Here is a 23,592-nt window from a genome sequence, read left to right as displayed (position 1 = left end):
AAACCTCATCAAATGATGTTTTTTTTATTTATTTATTTATCTATCTATCTACTTATGTATCTATTTACTTACTTATCTATTTATTTATATTATTTATTTATTTACTTATCTACTTATATATATTTTTTTGTTATTTTTATTTTTTTCATTTTTATATATATATATTATTTTATTTTATTTTATTTTTTCATTATCCCTTTTTACTATTTAAATTTTATTTGTTTTTAGTTTTAATGGCCTGTAGTACATATTAACAGGAACAACATGAACATGTATACAGGGATAAAATATTTTACAAAAACCAAACCCTCATCAAACAGCATTGTTATAAAATTTTGTTGGTCATACCAATTCTTTATTGTTATTTCTGTAAGTCGATTGAAACCCGATTTTGACTCTTAACTAAACGATCTTGACACAAATGGATGACGATATGTCCGCACAAAACAGGGATGTAGTCGAGGCAAGCCCTCTGATTGGTCAACGCTTGTAAATCTGCAATTCTTTACAAATTCGCAGGATTTTTTTCTTTTATCGACTGCTTAATGTAAGAATCGACTTGCAGAAAAAACAATAAAGAATTGGTTGGTGTCATGAGTGGTGATCGATAGGCCAATCATCCATGATTATGTTTACATTAAGTTTTAATTGATTGCATGCAAAGGTAGCGTAGAGATCGGCAAAGCAGGCGTGTAGGGTACACCGAAGTGTCCGGCCTTGTCATAATGTATTGTACTGTGAAGATTTTCGAGTCGGGGGTCATCTCAAATGTTTTATATGTTTTTAACATCTTTAATCTTCGCAAAGACATGAGGGCCTGTGCTTTAAACTACAATGAAAACACAAATTCCAGCTGACTTATCCTGCCTATTTTCCGAACACAGGAAGCTGAACACATCAACCCCAGTTCCGCACCAAATGTCACCTCCTGGAAAATATCTGTACACACAATAAGCACAAGTCATGGCGATAAAAATTATTGCATTAAATACTTAAAATTGTGGTCAGTTTTAATTATTGCATGGATGTGCTGTTGAAAAACATAAAAATCTTACTCTATTTCATCCAGTCACAACTGTCACGTGTCTCTATCTGGCCAGAAGTTTACACACGCAACTGGCTCAGCGAGCAAGTGATTCTGATTTAGTGTAGTAGAAAGTCCAAGGTCAAGGTCATAAAACAGAAAAAAGAAATCTCTGAGATTATTGCTGCATCTTTTCATCAAACTTGGCAGACATTATCACAACCTTTTTTATGGCAGTCTGCTGCAAATGTCAGAAAACATTCTCAAATGGGAGTTACCGGTAACATTTCCGGTTCTTCTTGTTCTGTCTTTTTAGAGGTGCCTTTTGTTTCACTGATCACAGAGGGAGAGTGCTTTGTTTTACACTACTGTACAAAAGTGTGTTGAAAAACCTAAATCATTAATTAGCAGTAAAATTGAACAAAATAACAAGTCCGTCCCACTTTACCTGCCAATGTCAGTTTGGAATCCTATATAAATCTTGCATGCTTAATGTCATAGTATCAGAATGGTGTCGACAAAGGCTCATGACGTTAATCACTGGATTATTGACAGACTCAAATAAATATTGACAGGCAGTTGGAATATAGCTTGAATATGGCTGCGTGTGGCATTGAACATCAAACAAACAAAACATTTCAATCTTCATTTTTTTTTTTCAAAATGAATTTAGTTCAACAGGAAGAGGTCATCAGAGGTGGAAATAACTGTAAAATTGATAGTATACTCTGGTACAGTGGCACATGTAAAGTCACTTACCCTGATACTTTTTCCACTATATGGACTGTTTTCTTGCTGATTTTTTAAATAAACAACATAATTAACATACAAATTTGCTTGCCCGACAGAAAACAACACTGGACTCGGACGTTGGGCAATGGGTTATTTCCACCCCTGATCATAATTACATCAGATTCTTACACAGTATGAACATTCAGGACATGTCAGTGAAGGGACTGCGTCTGTGTCTTGTACCTTTCTATGTCATTGTATCTCTGGTCTTGGGGCTAGTGTTTTCACACTGACCATTCCATGTGATGTTTTCCAGATATTCAGCCGAACCTTGACAGCTATGTGTTCCTGCGAGTGAATGAGAATACAGATGGAGTGCTAGTGGAAGAGGAGACGCTGGACACAGGGTGAGTGGATTGTTAGCTCCTCTATACCCCATGGTCGTCCCTGGCATCCTGTTTCTGACAAAAGGGAACTTGGGGTAGCCTAGTGGTTAACGAGTTCGCTTGTCATGCTGAAGACCCGAGTTTGATTCCCCATATGGATACAATTTGTGAAGCCCCTTTCTACTGACCCTGCCATGATAATACCCGATGGTTGTCCATGGCATCATGTTTCTGGCACAAGGGGCAATGGGGTAGCCTAGTAGATAAAGCGTTCGCTTGTCAAACCAAAGATCCGATTTCGAGTCCACAGTTGGGTACTATGACCCCAACCGCTATATTGCTGGAATATTGCTAAAAGCGGCATAAAACCATACTCACTCACCTTTTCTGGCCTACTGATTATCTATAGTGATTCTAGGAAGAATCACACCCAGTGCATCATGTTGAATTTCAAGGCAATCAAAATTTTTGTTTTTTGTCCAAACTGGATAATGACAGATCACTTTAATTTAACTGGAATAAAGCTATGTACATATTCAATAGCTCATTCACTGAAACCCAAAAAATGCTTGACAAGCACTTGGTGGTGTTGATGTTGATCTTTACTCAAAGAACAGCCTATGACATCCCCATGTTCAAATTAATCTGTGACTCAAGGAGGGTTTGCAGGGTCCCCCTGTGGACATCTGTAAGGAGATTTCATAAAAACAAACAAACAGGGACCTTAGATGTCTTTTTTTCTTTCAATATAACATGATTTTCGTTGTTTGGGATATTTGGATGGGGTTTTGGTCCCAGTTGTCTCCCTTGGACCCCATGACCTGAAATGCTGCACTCCTTGCTTCCTGTTGCTTTACAGTGAATGTAGCCAAGTCAGCATTGTGTGAACTAGGTTTCTTTATTACATTGTGTTGAAACAGTTTGTGTTTATTGCTAAGTGTTGTAATAAAATGCTGAAGATGGTGAATTTATGAAATATATAGTTTCCAATAAAGATCAGTTTATGTGTTGTCTTTCAATGGCATTTAGAAGTGATACATATAAGTCTGAAGTCAGAGATATTTAACCATGTTCCACCTAGTTGTTGATCACTTTAGTGATAATGGTGTACGTTATTAGATATGGGCACCTCATGGGAAGAATATAGATGTTGAAATCAATATGTCACCCTTTTCTTCATTCCTACTTCCGCTGCCAAGTGCCAATTTAAATGTTTAGAATTCGGATCAATATCTTGGTGAAATCAGTCAGATGTGATTGCACATTTCAGTTATTTGTCATACTAGAGTACTAGTGAGTAGAACCATACAGTATTCAGTATAATTACCAAAGAATCACATCTAACCTTTTACTCATCATAACAAACAGTCTTTTACTGAAACAAAACTCTCCATATTCTGCAAGGGGGGGGGGAAGAGGTGTAGCCTAGTGGTTCAGGTGTTCGTTCATCACGCCAAAGATATGCGTTCGATTCCCCACATGGGCACAATGTGTGAAGCCCATTTCTGGTGTCCCCAGCCGTGATATTGCTAGAATATTGCTAAAAGCGGCGTAAAACCCAACTCACTCACTCATCTTCTGCATATTTTCTTCCGGATAGTAGTAAGGTCTGATTTTGAATGTTTCAAGAAATTGCATTATTGGCAGTTATATATGGTATTGATTGAATTTTAGCACAGCTTCTCTCATCAGAAACAACTGATGTGTAGGGGACATGAACAAGACTGAGCTCAGTCTCATTAGTGAATGTACCGTGAAGATCCGGGTTAGAATCGGTCTTCAGTAACCCATGCTCAGGGCTTCAGATAACTTTTGGGGGGTGTGGGTGTACTTACACCTCATATTGCAAGTGGAGGTGTACTGAGAATTTTGAAGGAGTACGGACATGGATTTTTTTTGTCGCCTAACCATACATAATACTACTAGTTCATTTATTAATTCCTCCACTAATTTTGTCAACAAAAATGTTTCTGATCCCGATTTAGACCCACTTTTTCCAAAGAAACTCGTTATTTGTTTTTGACAAACCATGCTGGATGCTTGACCTGATTCAATCTATAGATTTCTGTTGTTTTTTTGTCCATTACACAGACATATTTATTTGTATATGTGGCTCTGAGGCCAATAGTACATGTGTACAATAATAACAGTGCATTTATGCGCAACCTGTAAATACGCGAGTTATAGGAACATCAATAAATCCATAAACACCCATTCACAATTTACATTTTTTCTCTCAACATAAGTATGTGGTACAACACAAGGGCTACCTTAAACAACAAGTCAATATTTTCCGTGCGAAGTAGCATACAGAATTTTTGTCTGGACGGTTGGTTATAGAAAAAATAAGGCTGTTCATTACTGTTCAAATGAATTGTAAATGTTCTAATGGTATATGTTACTGCCTTGCATGCGATAATACCAACACAATGTACAGCGGGTGGCCACAATATTACGTACATTGTCCATATTTTTTAGTAAGTTTAGAAATTAATCTTACTTTGAAACCATCGCGTTTGAAAACTAACTCTCTAAACGTAACCAATCTTAGCGAAATAGTAGAACCGAAAACGCCCTATCGTCACGTGACATTCACTCGACTGAAAAAAGTCGTCTGCTCGCTTCCGTCTGCTATTATCGTCGACATGGGAAAATCTCAAGACTTGCCATCGGGTCGTTAAAACTATTATTGTAGAACGATATCAGGATGGCCTAAATTGTTCAGCTATTGCAAGACATTTAGGCTTGCCCAAAAGTACTGTTTATTCTTGTGTAAACCGCTTTTCAACGAAGAGGCTCGATTGAGAATCGCCATCGAACAGGTCGCGCTGCCAAGGTGTCACGGAGAGGTAGGAGACAGTTGTTTCGATGGTGAAAGTCAATCGCATCGCACCTTTACATGAAATTACCAACATTTTTAATAGCGGTAGAAATTCCCCTGTCTCACAGGAGGACAATTAGACGGGTTTTACATGAGAATAAATTTCACAGGCATCGTTAGAAAGAAAATAAGATTCGAGAGAGAACAACATCAGAAAACGCCTCGCATGGGCAAGAGGGCAAAGGTACAAAACTGTGGATAATTACTGGAATAGAGTAATATTCAGTGATGAATGGAAGGTTATTCTTGGAGAAAATAATCGTGTCTATATTAGGAGACAGCCCGGCGAAGAGTACCGACCCGAATGCCTGTGTCCAGGTCGGCAGCCTCGAGTGGGTTTGATGATATGGGCTTGCATTACTGGGCATGGTGTCGGAACTTTGACTGTCGTTAACGGCAATATAAATGCCCAGAAATATATAGACATAATTGATTCTCACATCTGGCCTGTTGTAGCACGTCATTTTCCTGGAAATAACTATATCTTCCAAGACGACAATGCCCCTGTGCATCAGGCCTGAATTGTACAGAACTATAGACAAAACAATGACATAAATGGCATGGTATGGCCTGCACAATCACCGGATGCAAATATAATTGAAAATTGTTGGTTGATGTTGAAAAACAAGTTGGCCGCACGCCGACAACGTATTCAGTCGGCAGCTGATCTCGAGAGAGAAATCAGGGATATCTGGCAAAACATGCCGGTTAACTACATACAGAACTTGTACAGATCAATTCCACGGAGAATAGTGAAAATTCTGAGGAACAAGGGTCATATGACCAAGTATTGAGGTAAGTCACCCTTTATTTCATGCTCTATCACCATTTGAATAAACCGCGCTGACAGGAGGCGTCGCACTCGGCCGCCATCAATGTACGTAATATTGTGGCCACCCGCTGTATGTGCAGTTCTCAGTAACAAAGTGAGATTTTAGTTTAGTGTAAATGTATTTGAAGACGAGTGAGAAATAACTGAGCGACTGTGTGATGCTTGAAATGTCTGGTTCGACTTGATATAAATAGGAGCAGTGTAGTTTTTAGCCAATCGAAAAATAGTGACGCATATCATTGCATGGCAACGCAAGGGATTCCCACTGCCGGGGGTTTCCTAATGTGTCAAATTGCATTTTCGCGTTTCGCAAAAGAAACTCTTGACAACTAGTATTGATCCGAAATAGATCTCCATATGCACTATACACACGGAAATTAAATGTTAGACATAGAAAGTTATTTTTGTGTGTACATGATATGCTTGAAATGGTATATTATGTTGTACTTCATTGATTTTGAGGTGTACATTACGCCTGTACGCCCCTTATCTGTAGCCCTGCATGCTTGTCGTAAGAGGAGACCAACGGCATTGGGTGGTCAGGCTCACTGGCTTGGTTGTCACATGTCATCATATCCCAATTGCGTAGATTGATGCTCATGCTCTTGATCACTGAATTGTCTCGATTATTTACAGACCACCGGAATATTGCTGAGTGTGGCTTGAAACTAAAGTGACTCACTCATTACAGAATGTGATAGAAGTGTACAAGGCATTTTAACTATGGTAATCTGTTGTAAAGTCTCCTGTGACAGAACTAGTCACTGACGATGCTCCACCCATGTGTGCTTGTTATTGAATTCATGACGGTTTGCCAGACAATAATCTGAAGAACATTTGTACAGAATTAAGCAAGGAGATTTATTGCATTGGACTTTGTATAATGTATGTTGTAGAGTATTTGTGTGCGTTCAAATATAACTATGATGAAAAACAGATTACAAGTTGGGAAAGCAATCTAAGTTTCTGTAGACGGATACCAATGATTGCGTTCCAGTCTTAATTCTTCTTGATTACGTTTTTAGGTTTTTCAGCACCTTACTTGCATTCATGGGTCGTCACGCCGAAGTCCGGGTTCAAAGTTGGGTACAATATCTGAGACCATTTCTGACTCCCCCCGCCGTGATTTTGCTGGAATATTGCAAAAAGCGGCGTAAAACCAAACTCAGTCAGTCAGTCAGTGCATTCATGGGTGTCTTCAAAGTTGTAAATATCTGAGACCTGTCACTCCAGGCTGACAACTGACATGTCGTATATAACTGGGTTACTTTTCATAGCGGCTCAGTCACTGCTTTACATTTTTGGTCTACGTTCGGGTTGTAATGTGATAAAGCCTTGTATTTCCTTGAAAGGTGGATTTTGTATAATGAAGAAGTCATTGACCACAATACTTGTCAGGATACAGAATAATACATATGCCAAGTTGTTAAGGAAAGAAATAATGTAACTCTCAGTTATATAACAAACAATCAATTTCAACACTATTTGAGACTTTGTCTCTTGTACTAAGTCTTGCTTAAAAACTATTGATGTGATGAAATTATCTCCCTTGGTTGGATGTTCTAGTCCATGACATTGGACTTGAATTTCTTCCAATAATGATCAGTGCTGCAGTTTTTGATTTCCCATGTATGAGTATACCCCAAACAACATGGGTAATTATATATCTGTGTGTACTCTGGGTGCAGAAAAGTCAAGCTGTAAGCACAAAGTGGGCCAAGAACTAAGCCGTGACATTTTAGGAAGGATCCGTGGAATGGCATGTGGCGATATTCCCACTGTTTCCAATTTCCAAACTTGTTTTGCTTGGCTGTGGAATTGGTAATGTCTGTGTTGGCATCCACTCTACCATCAAACAGAAACTAGCCTGATAACATGGGTTAGACAACATTGTTTAGTGTTTTTGATTGCGCAGCCTTGAGCACCATAAAACAGTCATGGATAAAATTTCAGTTTACTCTGCACTGCTTTCTATGGTTTTGACTAGCAAGCAATATATTTGGGGTTTTTTTTTTTGTGTGTGAATTCATCAGCCTAATAAAAAAGCCACAAATGTATTTTTAGTCTACTCTGCTGGTTTTGACAAATAAACAAATGTATATATTTTGCATGCAGATTTATGAGCCTGATAAAAATCAATGGGTTTATTTTCAGCAGCACAAGTTTTTATGGTTTTAAACAAGTAAACAATACACACAAATCACTTCGAAATAGAATGTTTCTAGTCATGAATGTTTATTAAACAAATGCATTGTATAATCGTCGGTATATGTGTTGTATATGTATTTATTGAATGGGTTAAATTTGAAAATCCTATTTTCCCGCTACAGCTTTTTCCAACACCATGTGTTACACCAAGTGGCAATCTTCATATCTGCATCACATCAGGTTTTCCTGACACATAATGCTGACAGGGTCACTGAAACATTATCACAGTGGAGTTAATATTCAGCCAGGATAATGATGTTTACAAACTTTTGACAAACTAACCTGTGAAGATCCGGGATAGAATTGGTCTTCAGCAACAGATGATTGTTGTGAGAAGCGACTAACAGGATCGGGTGGTAAGGCTCGCTGTCTTGGTTGACACATGTCATTGTATCCCAATTGCATAGAATCATGCGCATGATGTTGATCACTGGATTGTCTGGTCCAGACTCGATTATTTACAGACGGCTGCCATATAGCTGGGATATTGCTGAATGCTGTGTTTAAAACAAAACAACCAACTTTGGCAAACTCTTTCACTGAATAGCAGGGCTCCAGATAAGGGCCGGGTCGGCGTATGTACGGATACAAAATATGCACGATACAGTAGCAAATAATTTAGAAAACGCAGCATGTACGCACCACAGCAATGGTGTATGGTCATTTACAGACGTATTTATCTGAAAAAAATATTGGTTTATTGTTTATTGACCTGTTTACACAAGAGTAGAAATGTTGTGGTGCATATATGAAACGAAACACAAGATTACTGATACGCCATTTAATTCCACTCAGTACTCTAAATGTACTCTTAAGGTTTTCCAGTACTCCTGTAGTGAAAAAATATTGAGTACGTACTCCTGATGTTGAAAAATTATCTGGAGCCCTGGAATAGTGTTATAGTGTTTTGATGAAAATGTTGAGAAATGATACCATTTGCATATGTGATGTCATGAAGTGTGTATCAAGATTGAGACCTTTTCAACTGCAGTTCTGCTGTTTGAAATTTGTATTTGTCAGGTAAAGATCCCAGCTATTCTTCGGGAATCAATGACTGCATGTCAAAGCAATCCATAAACAAACTTGCTTCCTGCTCACTGAAGCTGTGTAAAGGGAAGAAATGGATGGTCATGGGGTTTATAGAAGGTGACTCTTTAGAAGACACAGCAAGGTGAAGGTCGACAGGAAGCAGCCATGTTAGCGCAATCTGAAGGTCATGCAACTGCACATTTCATATGTGAGAAAAGTGTGTCTGGAAATAACATGCCTTACGTGTGTGAGAGATTTATAGAGGACAAGTGGGGAAGTGTGATGTATTTGTTTAGGCTGTGGCTGCTCTTGGGTGTTTGTTACAAACAATTTACTGTGATTAAACCAGTGGTTGTACACAGACCATGATTATACCTTCTGTTTCATGATACTACCTCCCTCCATCCATCCATCCATCCATCCATCTATATATGTCTATGTACCTAACTAGCCTAATGGTATCTATCCCCAAATAAGTGTAGGCGTTGTGGGGAAGCCTAATGTTTAAAGTGTACTCACTCACTCACTCACTCACTCACTCACTCACTCACTCACTCACTCACTCACTCACTCACTCACTCATCACTCACTCACTCACTCACTCACTCACTCACTCACTCAATCAATCAATCAATCAATCAATCAATCTCTAGGTGAAATAGTATATACCAGTTCATGGAAGGTCATCCTCCTGTAATTCACAATGTTGAAAGTTCTTTTTTCATGCAACAATGAGTTGAATGTAAAGTTTTCACAGTTCATTCTAACTATGCAGAGGACACTTCGTACAGGCTACAGGAGGTCCAGTCATTTATCGCACTCATTGCAGAATTACATCTCTCAGACATGCCAGAGAACTTTCATCATTTGTCCTTTTCTATAGTTTCTCAGCACTGTGCAAATAAAATTCTGCTCAAATATTTGTAAATCCAACTCTCTGTCACAGTCTGTCATGCTCTGGGCTATGAAGGTGTACACTCAATTTAAAGCTAAAGTCATGCACAGCACAAGTTACCTCTGGTTTTCTGAGTAGTGGAGTTACTATCAAATATGACCAGATGCCGCTTTGTTTTAGTTTCAGTTGCCATGACTGTCACATACAGAAGGGAATTAGCTCTAAATAAAGCTACATGTCCCTGGGTCGGGTTAGGCAATGCCACCTCAGGTACCAGGGTAGTGTTGGGAATTGGTTAAAATCTCATAATTGATGATCGGTTTATTACAACCGATCAATCATCGAATAAAATTGGTTAGCGTCATTAATGAAATTTGTTAATGCACATATGATTATGAGAAAACATCATCGATTGCTTGGTCGTTCAGTCACTGTGACCAATCTTCGATTATTTCAATTAATCGGACCACCACTATACCAGGGTCCAACATTTTTACCCACGCCAGTCGTAGCCTATAAGATTCACGATGGTATGTTAGTTCAAGACTACTCAAATGTACTGAGGACAAGTAAAGCACAGTGATGGTTGTCCTCTGAGAAGAAGTATGGGAAGGCTTTTATTCTGAACTGTTTCTCAGTAGTGGTGGTCCAATTAATGGAAATAATCGGAAGATTGGTCGCAATGACTAAACGACCAAGCAATCGATCATATTTTGTCATAATCGAACACAAACAATGTTTGAACACTTGTTTGCATTAACAATATTTATCACAAGGTTGGTTTTGAATGTTACATTTCATAAGCACTACAAGCTCGTTCCAAGTCATGATTAAATTTATCTCGAAGACTCCAGGAAGTTTATGTTCCTAACATACTAGTCATCCTTTAAAGACGTGAAATTTGAAAAAACACACCGAAAGAACTGCATGGGTTTTTTTCTTTATTTTTTGTGCATTAACAAACATAACCAGGACAATTTGATAAATGACACTAACCAATTAATTTCGATGATTGATCAGTTGTAATGAACTAATCATCAATTTTGAGAATTTCCAACACTATTTCTCAGTTGATTTCTCAAGAACTAAATAGTCAAGGGGACAAATTGTGTCCCCTTCAAGCAGGATCAGCAACAAACTCAGAGGATGAAAGCAATAAGTTTAACATCAGTGAGGTGAGGTGAGGTAAGGTGAAATTTGGTTTTATGGTGCTAGCCCACTGAGATGCCATGCCACAGTGAAGCATGAATACCCCACTCAGACACATTATACTGACTCTAAGCCGACCAGACCTTGTTGTACCCATTAATGCCGAGCGCCAGGCAGGGACCAACAAGTACAATATTTTAACGTCTTTTGGTATGACGTGTCGGGAGATCGAACCCGCGACCTTCTGCTCTCCAGGCGGACGCTCTAACCACTACACCACGGAGGCGGTCTTGAACATCAGTACTCCAGACAAGTCTTAAAAACATTTGAGCCTGTAAGTGGGATCTGTGGTCATGTAGGGCTGTGTGTTTGTTAAACAATTACATCTGAAAGTGTTTTTGGAAAATATAGGTATTCTGCTTTGTACAACCAGAGACCACATAATAAATAAATATATATTTGTTCTGTTACAACTATTTAGTAATATTAAATATACCAAGTATTTGTAATAAAACTTAATTAGATTTTTCTATATGATGATATCTTGTTATATATGTCTAAAATTTGTTTATGAAGGAAGATGAAAAGGGAAATAATACAAGCCAGAAAAATGCAAATGAACATCCTCTGTATTTAGTGGTTTTATTTAAAACTGTCTCATAATAATCAGTTTGTGTGGAAACTGAAATACTAATACCAGTGGGAACAGAAACATAAAGCCTCACTTTTGAGGGTCTTCTCATCCATTTATGGATGTAGCCATACAGACATGGTATTTCACCTTGAAGTATGTTTTGAAAAGACGACCTGCCCTAAATGTATGTCAGTCCAAACAACCTATCACATGACTGCTCACTTTGTAAATGGGATTTGGAGCGTTATTAATATATGCTTGTGTCAGCCGTGAGTTGGCATCCAGACACCTTGATTCAGACACAAAGGTTTAGGAGATATATGAAATATAATTTGATTATGTTCTACTTTACCCTCAAATGTCTAGGTTTCATGCTTAGCTAAAACTGCTAATTCAGGTCAGAGGTGTTCCGTATTCAAGAACCCGAGACTGTAATTTCAACATAGGTCAAGGAGTAGGTCGCACCTTTACATCATATTGGGTACACCTAGCCGACCTGACATTGACCTTGCCTTATATGGGCATGGCTGCCCTTGAACTTGACAATTTATCAATGGATGTTCAGACGTGTCCAGGAGTATTTCCATTGGAATATCTGTGATGGAACTTAATATATGGTTTTCTGTTTCACATCCTTAAATGTCTGAAGCTGATCTGTTCCTTGAGTTGTCTTGTGTATAGATCAGAGTGCAAGCATGTAGGCCAGAGGTTGATGGCCCATGACAACCAAGGTCAAGCCATTGTCATATCAGTGCTTGTATAACAGATCACCTGTTCCCTATGGAATTTTTTATAGCCTCTGTACTCTGTGCTTCGTCATCAAGGGGATTATCGGAACATTGTCTGGTGGTTGTGCCAAGTTATCATTGTGATACTTGTAAAGTTGGATAAATGTAGAAACAATCACCCATTCTCCTTCTGAGATAAGCACTGTATTATGTCAGGTGGTCGGATCTGCTACTTAACCCAGTGTAACCAGGATATCTTCTCTGTTAGACTCAATCTATTATTACCCTGTTAATTATGTGTCATCATTTGTACGCACGCACACACACACACATACACATCCATCCCTTTTCAAGTATTAGGGCTGGGACGATTCACCGATGCACCGATACATCGCGATACATTAAAGTTTGATACAGCTATCGTATCGTCGACTGGTGTATCGATACAAAATGCTACACGACATTTTTTCAAAACAGTATTATCTTAAACATCATAAAGTACATATTTAGAGAAAAATACGCAAGTATGATAGAGTTACTTGTTTGTTTATTACAATAGTGTTATTGTTATACACAAATACCTTGAAATAAATCAGTGTAAATCTTAAGACTGTGTCATTCTTTCAAGGTGTATGTATCATGATCGCAGGTAAAATATCGCGATATGTATCGTATCGTGACATAGTGTATTGTCCCAGCCCTATCAAGTATACTTGATTTTTATCACAGATGCTATACTGTAATATTTGCATATATGTGATGATCTCCAAGCAGACATAAAGTAAAAGTCATAGTTTGACAATGTTTTGAGAAACAGAATTAGGATATATGAAAGGCTAACTTGTTTGAGTGGCATTTTAGAAGTTGAGACATACAATATTAGAACAAGCTTCATTGTTAACAACTTCTTTATTTCGTGAGTGCGACATACATTCCCGACCGACTAACCGACTATCAGGTCAGATTCACTCAACATTCATTTAACCACCCACTGAACCATCGAACTACTAAAGGGGCGGTGGGGTAGCCTAGTGGTTAAAGCGTTGGCTCGTCACGCCGAAGACCTGGGTTCGAATCCCCACATGGGTACAATGTGTGAAGCCCATTTCTGGTGTCCCCCGCCGTGATGTTGCTGGAATATTGCTAAAAGCAGCGTAAAACCAAACTCAGTCAGTCAGTCAGTCAAACTACTAAACTAGCCCCATAACCATTCTGTTTCAAACCAATGGTTCACATTTGACAAAGGTAGGGCATTTCATATGGAGAATCTTGTCTTAAAACTGCTGTCAGTATGTGCTGGACAATTTCTTCAGTACTAAACCAACTAACAGGTTTCAGTATGGGTTCCAGTCAACATCATGTGTTTAATTTTTCCTGCCAGACATATTGTTAAAGATGTGTGTCTCACAACTCAGTAACATACGGATATGCCATCACATGTGAGAATAGGTACAGCTGTACCCAGCACTGACAAGTGCATTTTCCATCTTTACTTGCTGATGTGTATCTCACAACTCAATAACATGATGAATATGTCCCCATGTATGACAAATAGGTACAGCTGTACCCAGCACTGACAAGTGCATTTTCCATCTTTACTTGCTGATGTGTATCTCACAACTTAACATGATGAATATGTCATATTCCATCTATATTCCATCTACGCCAAAGCACTCTTTAAGTGTCTGATAAAAATCTTGGCAAAAATTGTCACCTTAAGTGAGAACTTGGCCTACATAAGATCAAATGTTTATCAAATAACAAAGCGAAGCCATGAACTTGTGTTCTTGAAGAACACCCAAGCCATGACCTTGAGATCTCCACGAAAACAAGGTTATCCAACCAATCGGTGCAAGCCATTGCATGACACCCCCTGCAGAAACAGCAGAGCTATTGTTTTATATGATATTGGTAGGGGAAAACAAGTTTTTAACTGTAATGTATACTCGTCTGAAGAGTGTGCAAGTGGCAAGGTTATTTGGTTTGCAAACTTTATCCATGAATACTTTAATTTTTGTTAAGTCAGGGTGACCTCTTGAAAGTATCCCTTGCTGTACAAAGTAACCTTAGCCCCACACCTGTTGAGGTATGGGAGTTACAATCACCTTAGTGCTAAGATTGCATTATACAATCTGTAAGGGACACTATGGTTTGTGTTATGCTTCATAACTTACGGTACTTTATACCTCAGATGTGTGTTGCCTATGTGCGCTATCTGGTTGGTCAGATGGGATTGGAGTAATCCAGTATTTAAAGGGGTGGTGGGGTAGCCTTGTGGTTAAAGCGTTCGTTAGTCATGCCGAAGACCCGGGTTTGATTCCCCACATGGGTACAATTTGTGAAGCCCATTTCTGGTGTCCCCACCGTGATATTGCTGGAATAGAGCTAAAAGCAGCATAAATCCATACCTGCTTACTCTCACTCACTCACTCACTCACTCACAATAGGAAATGGCGTTCACAATGCGATGTGATGGGGTAGGATAGTGGTTAAAGCATTCAGTCATCATGCCAAATCTTGGGTACAATGTGTGAATCCTGTTTTTATGTCGCATGCCATGATATTGCTGGAGGTGGTGGAAAATATCACTCTCACTCACTCACTTTCTCAGTGGGGTAGCCTAATGGTTAAAGCATTTGCTCGTCACGCCGAAGACCTGAGTTCGATTCCCCACTTGAGTACAATGTGGGAAGCCCATTTCTAATGTTCCCCGCTGTGATATGACTGGAATATTGCTAAAAGCAGCATAAAACCATACTTACTCACTCACTCACTCAAGATGACAGGAAAGGTCACACTGTTTGTCAAGAGGCTCCCAAGTATAAATCTCTTTTTGTGTGGAGTACCCTGTCACTGCCTTGACAGGCCTTCTAAGGCACCTAGAATTTACACAGGTCCTACCTATTAAACGTGCTCACAAAAAGCCATACAATACAGATGAGTTGGATGTAATGGTCACACTCCACTACCCTTGTGACTACTAACATGGTTCAGATAGCCTCTAAAAGCTGTAAGTTCTGAAGAAAGCCTTCAATTTGGCAGTTATTGTTGACTCGACTGTTTTTTCTCAATTGATGCTAGAGGATTATGAAGAAAATGCTTAGTCAGCAACCTTTTGAAATTATGTAGCATCACATGTGGGTGGACTTGGTTATTTTAATTGGGGTTGTTGATGGAGCTATGAGCTATGAAATGGACCTATTGTGACATTTGAATTAAGAATTATAGTTCGCTCTACCACCATGTATAGTGAAATAAAGTACACTTTTTCCCTGAACTACTATCATTTTTGCCTGATTATAGTTAAAGTACGAGGATGCTTGTGTCGAGTGCTTTAGCGTGATAATAGGTCAGGGCAAAAGTGTACTTTATTTCACTATAAATGGTGGTAGAGCGAATTGCCATTCTTTTCCAGGATGACAAATGTAATACTTTCTGAGGGTAATTACGATTAATCTAAGGCAGAAAACAAACAGAAAACGACGGTGTCGGTGACCTTTATTAACAATCCTCGCTCAGGGCTAACTGACGCTCTGTTCTTTTGACGTGTCAGTGTCCCTATGTTATGACGCATTTTACCAAAAAACAAATGATATTCTGTTTACATTCGGGTTAAATATCTTCTCAAAATTATTTTAATTACATCTGTGATTAAGGTAAATCATTTGGGGCAATATGAACATCGCGTTTCTCTTTCCTATGTATGTTTAGATCAGTACGTCCAGATGAAGCTGACTAGTCACGCGACCTTTCATGGATGCGTTGTTGGAATGTAAACATTGCCATCGTTGCCGTTTCGCTATTTGATTGTGAGTCGAACTGAAACATATTATCCGTTGAAAAACATAAACGTGATGTTTCCACCAGTGATGTTAGCCAAGTGAAGCAACTGCAAACCAAGAAACTGGGTGCAACGGAGTAGTTTACTGTAGGAAGCTGTACGAGGCGATGACAACTGACATGCATCGTACGTTTTATAACGAGGAGGCAGACGAGAATGGCGTAGTGATGTTAATAGTGTCACGTCCTGCAAAAAGTGTACTTCATCACCTGATAACTGTCGATGCCTTTGATCTTTTAGCAAAGCATCTTAGAATGAATTTAATTATTTACATTCCCAATCTGGCTTCCCCACAGGATATCACTTGGGTGTTATCAAGTCATATCTCCTTGAAGATACCGTTGCAGTCAGATTGCATCACAATGGTCACAGTGACAGCACAATCAAATGACCTCACTCTCCTTCCGGCGCTGAATCTGGTTGGCTTATGTTAATATGTGGGTTCATTTCTGTTTTTACAAACTGAAAAATATGGAAGGATGGTTTTAGATAAAGAAAATTTTCAACCAATATTGTTTCAGCAGTTCATAGATAAGTAAGCCAATGCTTATATTTTTGTACTTCCTTCTTAAAGGCAACTTGGTCTTTGGGAATTATCTTATCACACTTGTTTGTCATTCATGATATTAATGGATTATCTTATCACTGTTGTTTAACTTTGTTTGTCATTTATGTTTACTTCGCCAGCTCTAGTACTTTCTACTTGATCAAACCCGTAATCATGTAGGTGGTGTGTTGGTGGACAAGCATGAAGTGAACACGCGTGTATTTATATCTGGAATATGAAGGTCACAGGCAGTCAACACTACACACCCAAGATGATGTTTCTCAAGTACATACTCTTGGTCAAAATGGGGGTGGGGTAGCCTAAAGGTTAAAGTGTTTGCTCGTCACGCCAAAGACCTGGGTTCAATTTCCCACATGGGTACAATGTGTGAAGCCCATTTCTGGTGTCCCCCGTCATGATATTGCTGGTATATTGCTAAAAGCAGCGTAAAACTAAACTCGCTCACTTACTTTGTCATAATAGTTCCCCAGTATCACATACTTGTCTCCCTGTGGGGATACTGGATTGGAATAGTTCCCCAGTATCGCATGCCTGTCTCAGTCAGTCTTGGGATTCTGGTTCAGATTGGGTGTCCTATATTCCGCTCACTCAAGTGAATAAATAGTGAGTGCAAGAAAAAGTGAGTTAAAATTTTACGTCACATTGGCAATGTTTCAGTTATGATGCTTGTCAAAGTCTTGGGATCCTGGTTCAGATTAGATGTCCCCTATCCCGGTCACTCAAGTGAATAATTGAGTCAGAGAGTGAGTTAGTGCAAGAAAAAGTGAGCGAGTTAAGTTTAACGTCACATCCACAAAATTTCAGCCACATCATGACAGAGATAAACAAGTGTGCATTTTTATGGAGAAGGTTGTTTTACACATACCCCTCTGTCTCTCACTCATTCTCTTTCTCCCCCTCTCTCTCTCTCTTTCTTTCTTTCTCTCTCCCTCCCTCCCTCTCTTTCTCCCTCCCCCTCTCTCCCTCCCTCCCTCTTTCCCTCCCTCTCTCTTTCTCCCTCCCTCCCTCTCTCTCTCTCTCTCTCTCTCTCTCTCTCTCTCTCTCTCTCTCTCTCTCTCTCTCTCTCATCTTCTCTGTTGTTCACTCACTCACTCATTTTCTTATTCACTTTTGGTAATTGGATGCTTTCAAACACTCATTATTTTCCATCATATGGACTTCAACCACAAAGAAATGGCAGTTAAGCTTATTAACCGTGACCTCTTGACTGGCCGTCCTTGTCCAGCCCTAGGGAAACGTACAGCAGAGGATCAAGCAAGTGACTCTGAGTTTGTTACTTTGTAGAGGGCTCCTTGTTAAGGCCATGGTAAATGTTACAGGTACTTGAGAACATTTCCTAAAGCATACGTGATCTTTGCTGGCGACAGACTGTTACCATGTTGAGAAGTCAAATATTTAACAGGCAATAGAAAAAAGAAATATTTGTGGTTAAGTAAAAAAGTGGAATTCTTCTTGGATCATTGAGAAATTGGTGTGTGGATTTTCTGTGTGGGTTTATGAGATTTTTTCTTTTTTTAAATAATTGATTCTATAGATATGAAGGGCATATGACAGGGCACTTGTTGCAAACATTTGGGCTCCTTTGGAATGGGTATATTTTGTCTCCATTGGTGGGTTTATTTTGTCTCCATTGGTAGTGTCGTCAGTGGTGGGTAACTTTTGTCTCTGGGGTGGGTATTTTTGGTCTCCAGTGATGGGTATCTTGTCATTGGGGATGGGAATCTTCTGTCTCTTGTTGTAGGTCTATTTTCTCTCAAGCAGATCCCCTTTCCCTCTGGGCGTGTCAAGGGCGGGTAACTTTTTGAGATGAGTATATTTTCCCACAAGGGATTGATGAGTCTCCAAGGGAATTGTCTGTTACGTCATAATGTGTGATACCTTGTGTATAAGAAATCATTATCTGCCTGAAATAGAAATTAATCTGTTTGGGTTTGTTGTTATTTTTGTTGTTGTCTTTCTTATAAAAGTTGTCATTCAATTTAAAAGTAGAAGTATTTGATTTGTAAGACACCAGGAATCGTAGGTTTTTGGCTAGTAGCTTAAGAGCTCCTGGCTGGGGCGAGTGTTCAAATTTGCTCAGGTCCTACAGCTGTTAACTTTCAGATTGAAGAAGTATGGGGGAATGCAAGTGTTGAAGCCTCTTTGTGACAAATCCTTAATTTTATAATTAAATGTAGGCAAAAAATTATGTCTGGCGTGCTTTGTGACGTATTTGTGAGCACCATCGCCTGATGTGGCATTTTCATCATGTACATGCAACAACATTTAGCTTAATAAGATAATTGAGAGTGGATTGTAATTTTTGGCATTTTTTTAAAGGGTTTTGAAAGAAATTACAAAGTTGATGCCTACATTTGGTAACATTTTTTAAATATAACAGCATTGTCATTAGTTTGTAGTGCTGGGTTTTTTAAAAAAGTATTCAGGGATTTACAGGACACGAACTCCTGCGTCCTATACGCATAAAATTTAACAATGGACGCAACAAAATTTATTAGCGGATCCACAGGGGACGCAGAAAAGGTTCAAATAGTTTTTTGTAAAAATTCCAATCAAGTAACAATAGGTTACCTCTGAGTTTGCTACTAGCTGAGTTATGGTATATCATTTGCAATTTAATTACCGAAACATTGTGATGATCATGATACACTATACAAAAACAGTATTAATAATAATATTTAAGTGTCTGGGACCCCCCATTTTGTTGCCCAGGGACCCTCAAATACAGGACTCAAGGTAAATCCGTGGACTATTAAACCTTTTTATTTATGTTGTATGTTGCCTAAAGTTTATTCAAGGAATGTTAAAAACCCATCACCCCATTACACAGATGGGTTGAAACACGTCATATTGGAGGGAGAGGGTAATTGAAAAACACGGGAGGGGAGAGGGTTATAGATGTTATGTTAATTGAGTTGAAACACGTCATTTTGGAGGGATTATTATGTTAATTGAGTTGAAACACGTCATATTGGAGGGAGAGGGTTATAGATATTATGTTAATTGAATTTTCATTCTTTCAGAAATATTGTAGGATATAATATAAAGTGCTAAATTTCTAATTGTAATTGTTTGATGTTTGTTTCAGAGAGGAAATTGTTGACCTTCAGAAACATGACCAGCACATCATGAGATACAAATCTATAGCTTCTCTCGTCGCCACTGGAGCCGTCTCACTCATATGAGACACTGTGAGATGTTTTGTTCTGACACCTGAGAAACACTGTGATCACATTTTGAGTCATTTTCAGATACAAGACATTGTGAGACATTTTGTTCACACAAGACATTGTGAGACCTTTTGTTCACACAAGACACTGTGAGACATTTTGGTCTGATCAGATGCTGAGACATTTTGTTCACACAAGACATTGTGAGCCCTTTTGTTCACACAAGACATTGTGAGCCCTTTTGTTCACACAAGACACTGTGAGACATTTTGGTCTGATCAGATGCTGAGACATTTTGAAACATCATTCAAATGGGACAATGTGAGTCATTTAGATGAAACACAGAGGCTTCTTGTTCAGGAGAGACACTGACAGAAATGTTTCCTTGGAGGTTACTGATTAAGCAGAATTAGGTTTTAGTTCCATGAGTTGGTGAAAACATCCTCGCTATTCACAGGAGCAGTGGGGTAGCCTAGTGGTTAAAGCATTTGCTCATCACGCTGGGGGGTTCAGTTCATCACATGGGTACAGTGTGTGAAGCCCATTTCTGGCGCTCTTTTCCGCCTCCTCCCCCTCACCCCCTCCTCCCTTCCTGCAGTTGCCCAAATGGAAAATGGATCTGCACAGTTGACCAAATGGATCTGCACAGTTGACCAAATGGATCTGCAGAGTAGACCAAATGGATCTGCAGATTTGACTAAATGGATCTGCAGACTTGACCAAATGGATATGCAGAGTTGACTAAATGGATCTGCAGAGTTGACCAAATGGATCTGCAGAGTTGACTAAATGGATCTGCAGAGTAGACCAAATGGATCTGCAGATTTGACTAAATGGATTTGCAGGTTTGATTTAATGGATCTTCAGTGTTGACTAATCAGTAATTATTTCAATATTTAATGGTATTCCATTTTAGTAAAGTGACCAAAGAAGATTCAATCTTGACTTCTTGAACCTGTTTTGTGTTGTCCTTGAAGTGAATGTCCTTTGTAATGCAAATGTTCAGACCTGATGAGCTGATAAACTTGATTTGAAGGAGTGCAATCAGATTTTGGCACGCAACTAGCTTTACTGTTATAGAACATAGCAATCATGTATTTCAATATAAGTGTGTTAGGGACTGATAACCGAAATATTCATGTGGAAATAATCACCCTGAATATGGAAACCTGATGCTTTAGCTCTTTAATGAACTCAATCATATCATCTTCAGTGACAGCCACCTATTGACTTGACTGCCAGGCTACAGGGAACTTGATAGTTCATTCAGGGAAGTGTTAATTCATGGATTACAATGGGTCAACATTTTGAGGAGGTTGCTCTAAAGTTAAAATCTCCAAATTACATCCACAGCAATATTTTTCTATCCTCTGAATTGTTTTTTCTCTGGCAACTATCTATCTATCCATCTATCTATCCATCTATCTGTCTCTCTCAATGGAGAGAGATCGACCCAGACATCGCTTGTAATAGAGTGAGTGAGTGAGTTAAGTTTTACGCCGCACTCCACAATACTACAGCTATATGGCGGCGGTCTGTAAATAATCGAGTCTGGACGAGACAATCCAGTGATCAACAGCATGAGCATCGATCTGCGCAACTGGGATACGATGACATGTGTCAGCGAGCCTGACCACCTTTAGTCGTCCTTTATGACAAGCATGGGTTGCTGAAGACCAATTCTAATGACACGGGCAAAACCAACCTTGTGAAAAATATTGTTAACGCAAACACGTGTTCCAAAGTTGTATGTGGTCGATTATGAGAAGACATGATCAATTGCTTGGTCGTTTAGTCACTGCGACCAGTCTTCGATTATTTCAATTAATGGGACCACCGCTTCTGACTGGATGGTCGCACCATACCAAAAGACCTTAATAATTAGTCATGCTGCATGATGCTGGTGTCCATATTAACATGAAGGGAACAGAACAAGGACCGGTCGAGTCCGTATTCTGTGTCGTAATGGGTGCCCATGTTCACCTGCGCCACGTTGTCTCATTGAACAAGCACCGTAAGACGGAACCAGTCAAACACTCATTCCCGTGTGCAGTAATCTTAAAAACATTGAACCCTGCACACTAAACATTGAATACACTGTACTATCACGACGTGGAGGCACCCGCTTGCGACCTTCACCTTCCACAGTGTATATAAACCAAGCTGTGTGTTCAATCCTGTTTGTTGTCTATATATACTGCAGTGTCCTTAATCTGGGCCGTTCACTCGCAAGTATGTCATGGTCACGTGCAGCCGGGAACTGTTCTGCTTTGCTCGGCGAATTCCAAATCACTCGAATAATATCCAACAACCTATTTTCTGTCTGTCTGTCTGTTTGTTTGTTTGATTGAGTAATCAGCAATATTATAACTCCATGACAGCAGTAAATAATCAAGTCTGGACCAGACTATCCAGTGACTTGGACCACCGATTCCGTAAGCCGCATGTTCAAGATGGCTTGCCAGATCTTCAAGTTGGTTGGTTGGTTGTTTAACTAACGCGACACTCAGCAATATTCCAGCTAAATGGCGGCGGTCTGTAAATAATCGAGTCTGGACCAGACAATCCAGTGATCAACAGCATTAGCATCGATCTGCGCAACTGGGATACGATGACATGTGTCAGCGAGCCTGACCACCTTTAGTCGTCCTTTATGACAAGCATGGGTTGCTGAAGACCAATTCTAACCCGGACCGTCACAGGTCGCGCAACAACCATTGACACGGCTGTCCATTGGAGAATAACATCGACAGTTTTGGTCGGAGTGAGTGAGTGAGTGAGTGAGGGAGTTAATATTTAACGTCACATCGGCAATATCTCAGTCATACCGTGACGAATTGGTCGGATGTACATCGAGTGTTTCCGTGGATATATGACAGCTGTGAGAGATCATTCACCAATATAAAACCGATATTTTCGTATTTGAGAGCTTCCCATGGTCAAGACGGACTCGGGCGGTAGGATAGCCTAGTGGTCAAAGCGTTCGCTCGTCACGTTCGATTTCCCAAATGGTACAACGTGTGAAGCCCATTTCTGGTGTCCCCCCGCCGTGATATTGCTGAAATATTGCTAAAAGCGGCGTAAAACTAAACTCACTCATTCAAGACACTGCGATCCAGCAGTGCTGAGTTGAGTAACTGAAAAACAAATGACCACATAATTAGACCATTTTGTATCAGTGAAAGTAAGGGAGTTGCAGATGTAAATGTCATGTAGTGTCATAATTTGTCTATTAAAAGATTAACTACTAACATGACGGTTTTTTAGCTGATTTTATGGTAAAGTTATCTGAAAGATGGGTGTCAGATGCTTGGAAAAGGCCCATTTTCAGTGCTTGTCTTAGGCACTATAACCTATGATTGCATCAACACAAGTACAAATAAGGCAAGAGTCGATAACTTGTGTAATGTTATATTTAAAAAAAATGATTTAGCAACACACATTTTGACCTACAAAAATACCGAACAACCCTGAGTGATCCTTAACCTTCTACAACGCTGACTAGACAATCACGA

General features: G+C 39.3%; 1 protein-coding gene across 3 annotated transcripts in view; it reads left to right on the top strand.

Annotated features, from left to right (window-relative positions):
- LOC124265846 (DNA replication complex GINS protein SLD5-like) overlaps window positions 1–21,035 on the top strand; it is a 37,484-nt gene extending 16,449 nt beyond the window's left edge. The window contains exons 6-8 of one of the 3 annotated variants that reach the window (XM_046700696.1): window positions 2,073–2,163; window positions 19,996–20,106; window positions 20,207–21,035. In XM_046700696.1, the coding sequence (XP_046556652.1) occupies window positions 2,073–2,163; window positions 19,996–20,092 (188 nt within the window). In that variant the 3' untranslated portion in view covers window positions 20,093–20,106; window positions 20,207–21,035. Of the gene's footprint in view, window positions 1–2,072; window positions 2,164–19,995 lie in introns of all 3 variants that reach the window. The other 2 variants (XM_046700695.1, XM_046700692.1) reach the window with 2 other exon arrangements.
- Window positions 21,036–23,592: the final 2,557 nt, after the last annotated feature.

Source organism: Haliotis rubra, unplaced genomic scaffold, assembly GCF_003918875.1.
Source record: "Haliotis rubra isolate DU_JTF1 unplaced genomic scaffold, ASM391887v1 Scf1218, whole genome shotgun sequence".
Lineage (NCBI taxonomy): Eukaryota > Metazoa > Mollusca > Gastropoda > Lepetellida > Haliotidae > Haliotis > Haliotis rubra.
The sequence above is the reverse complement of the archived record's forward strand: the minus strand, read 5'-3'. Positions and strand labels throughout refer to the sequence as shown.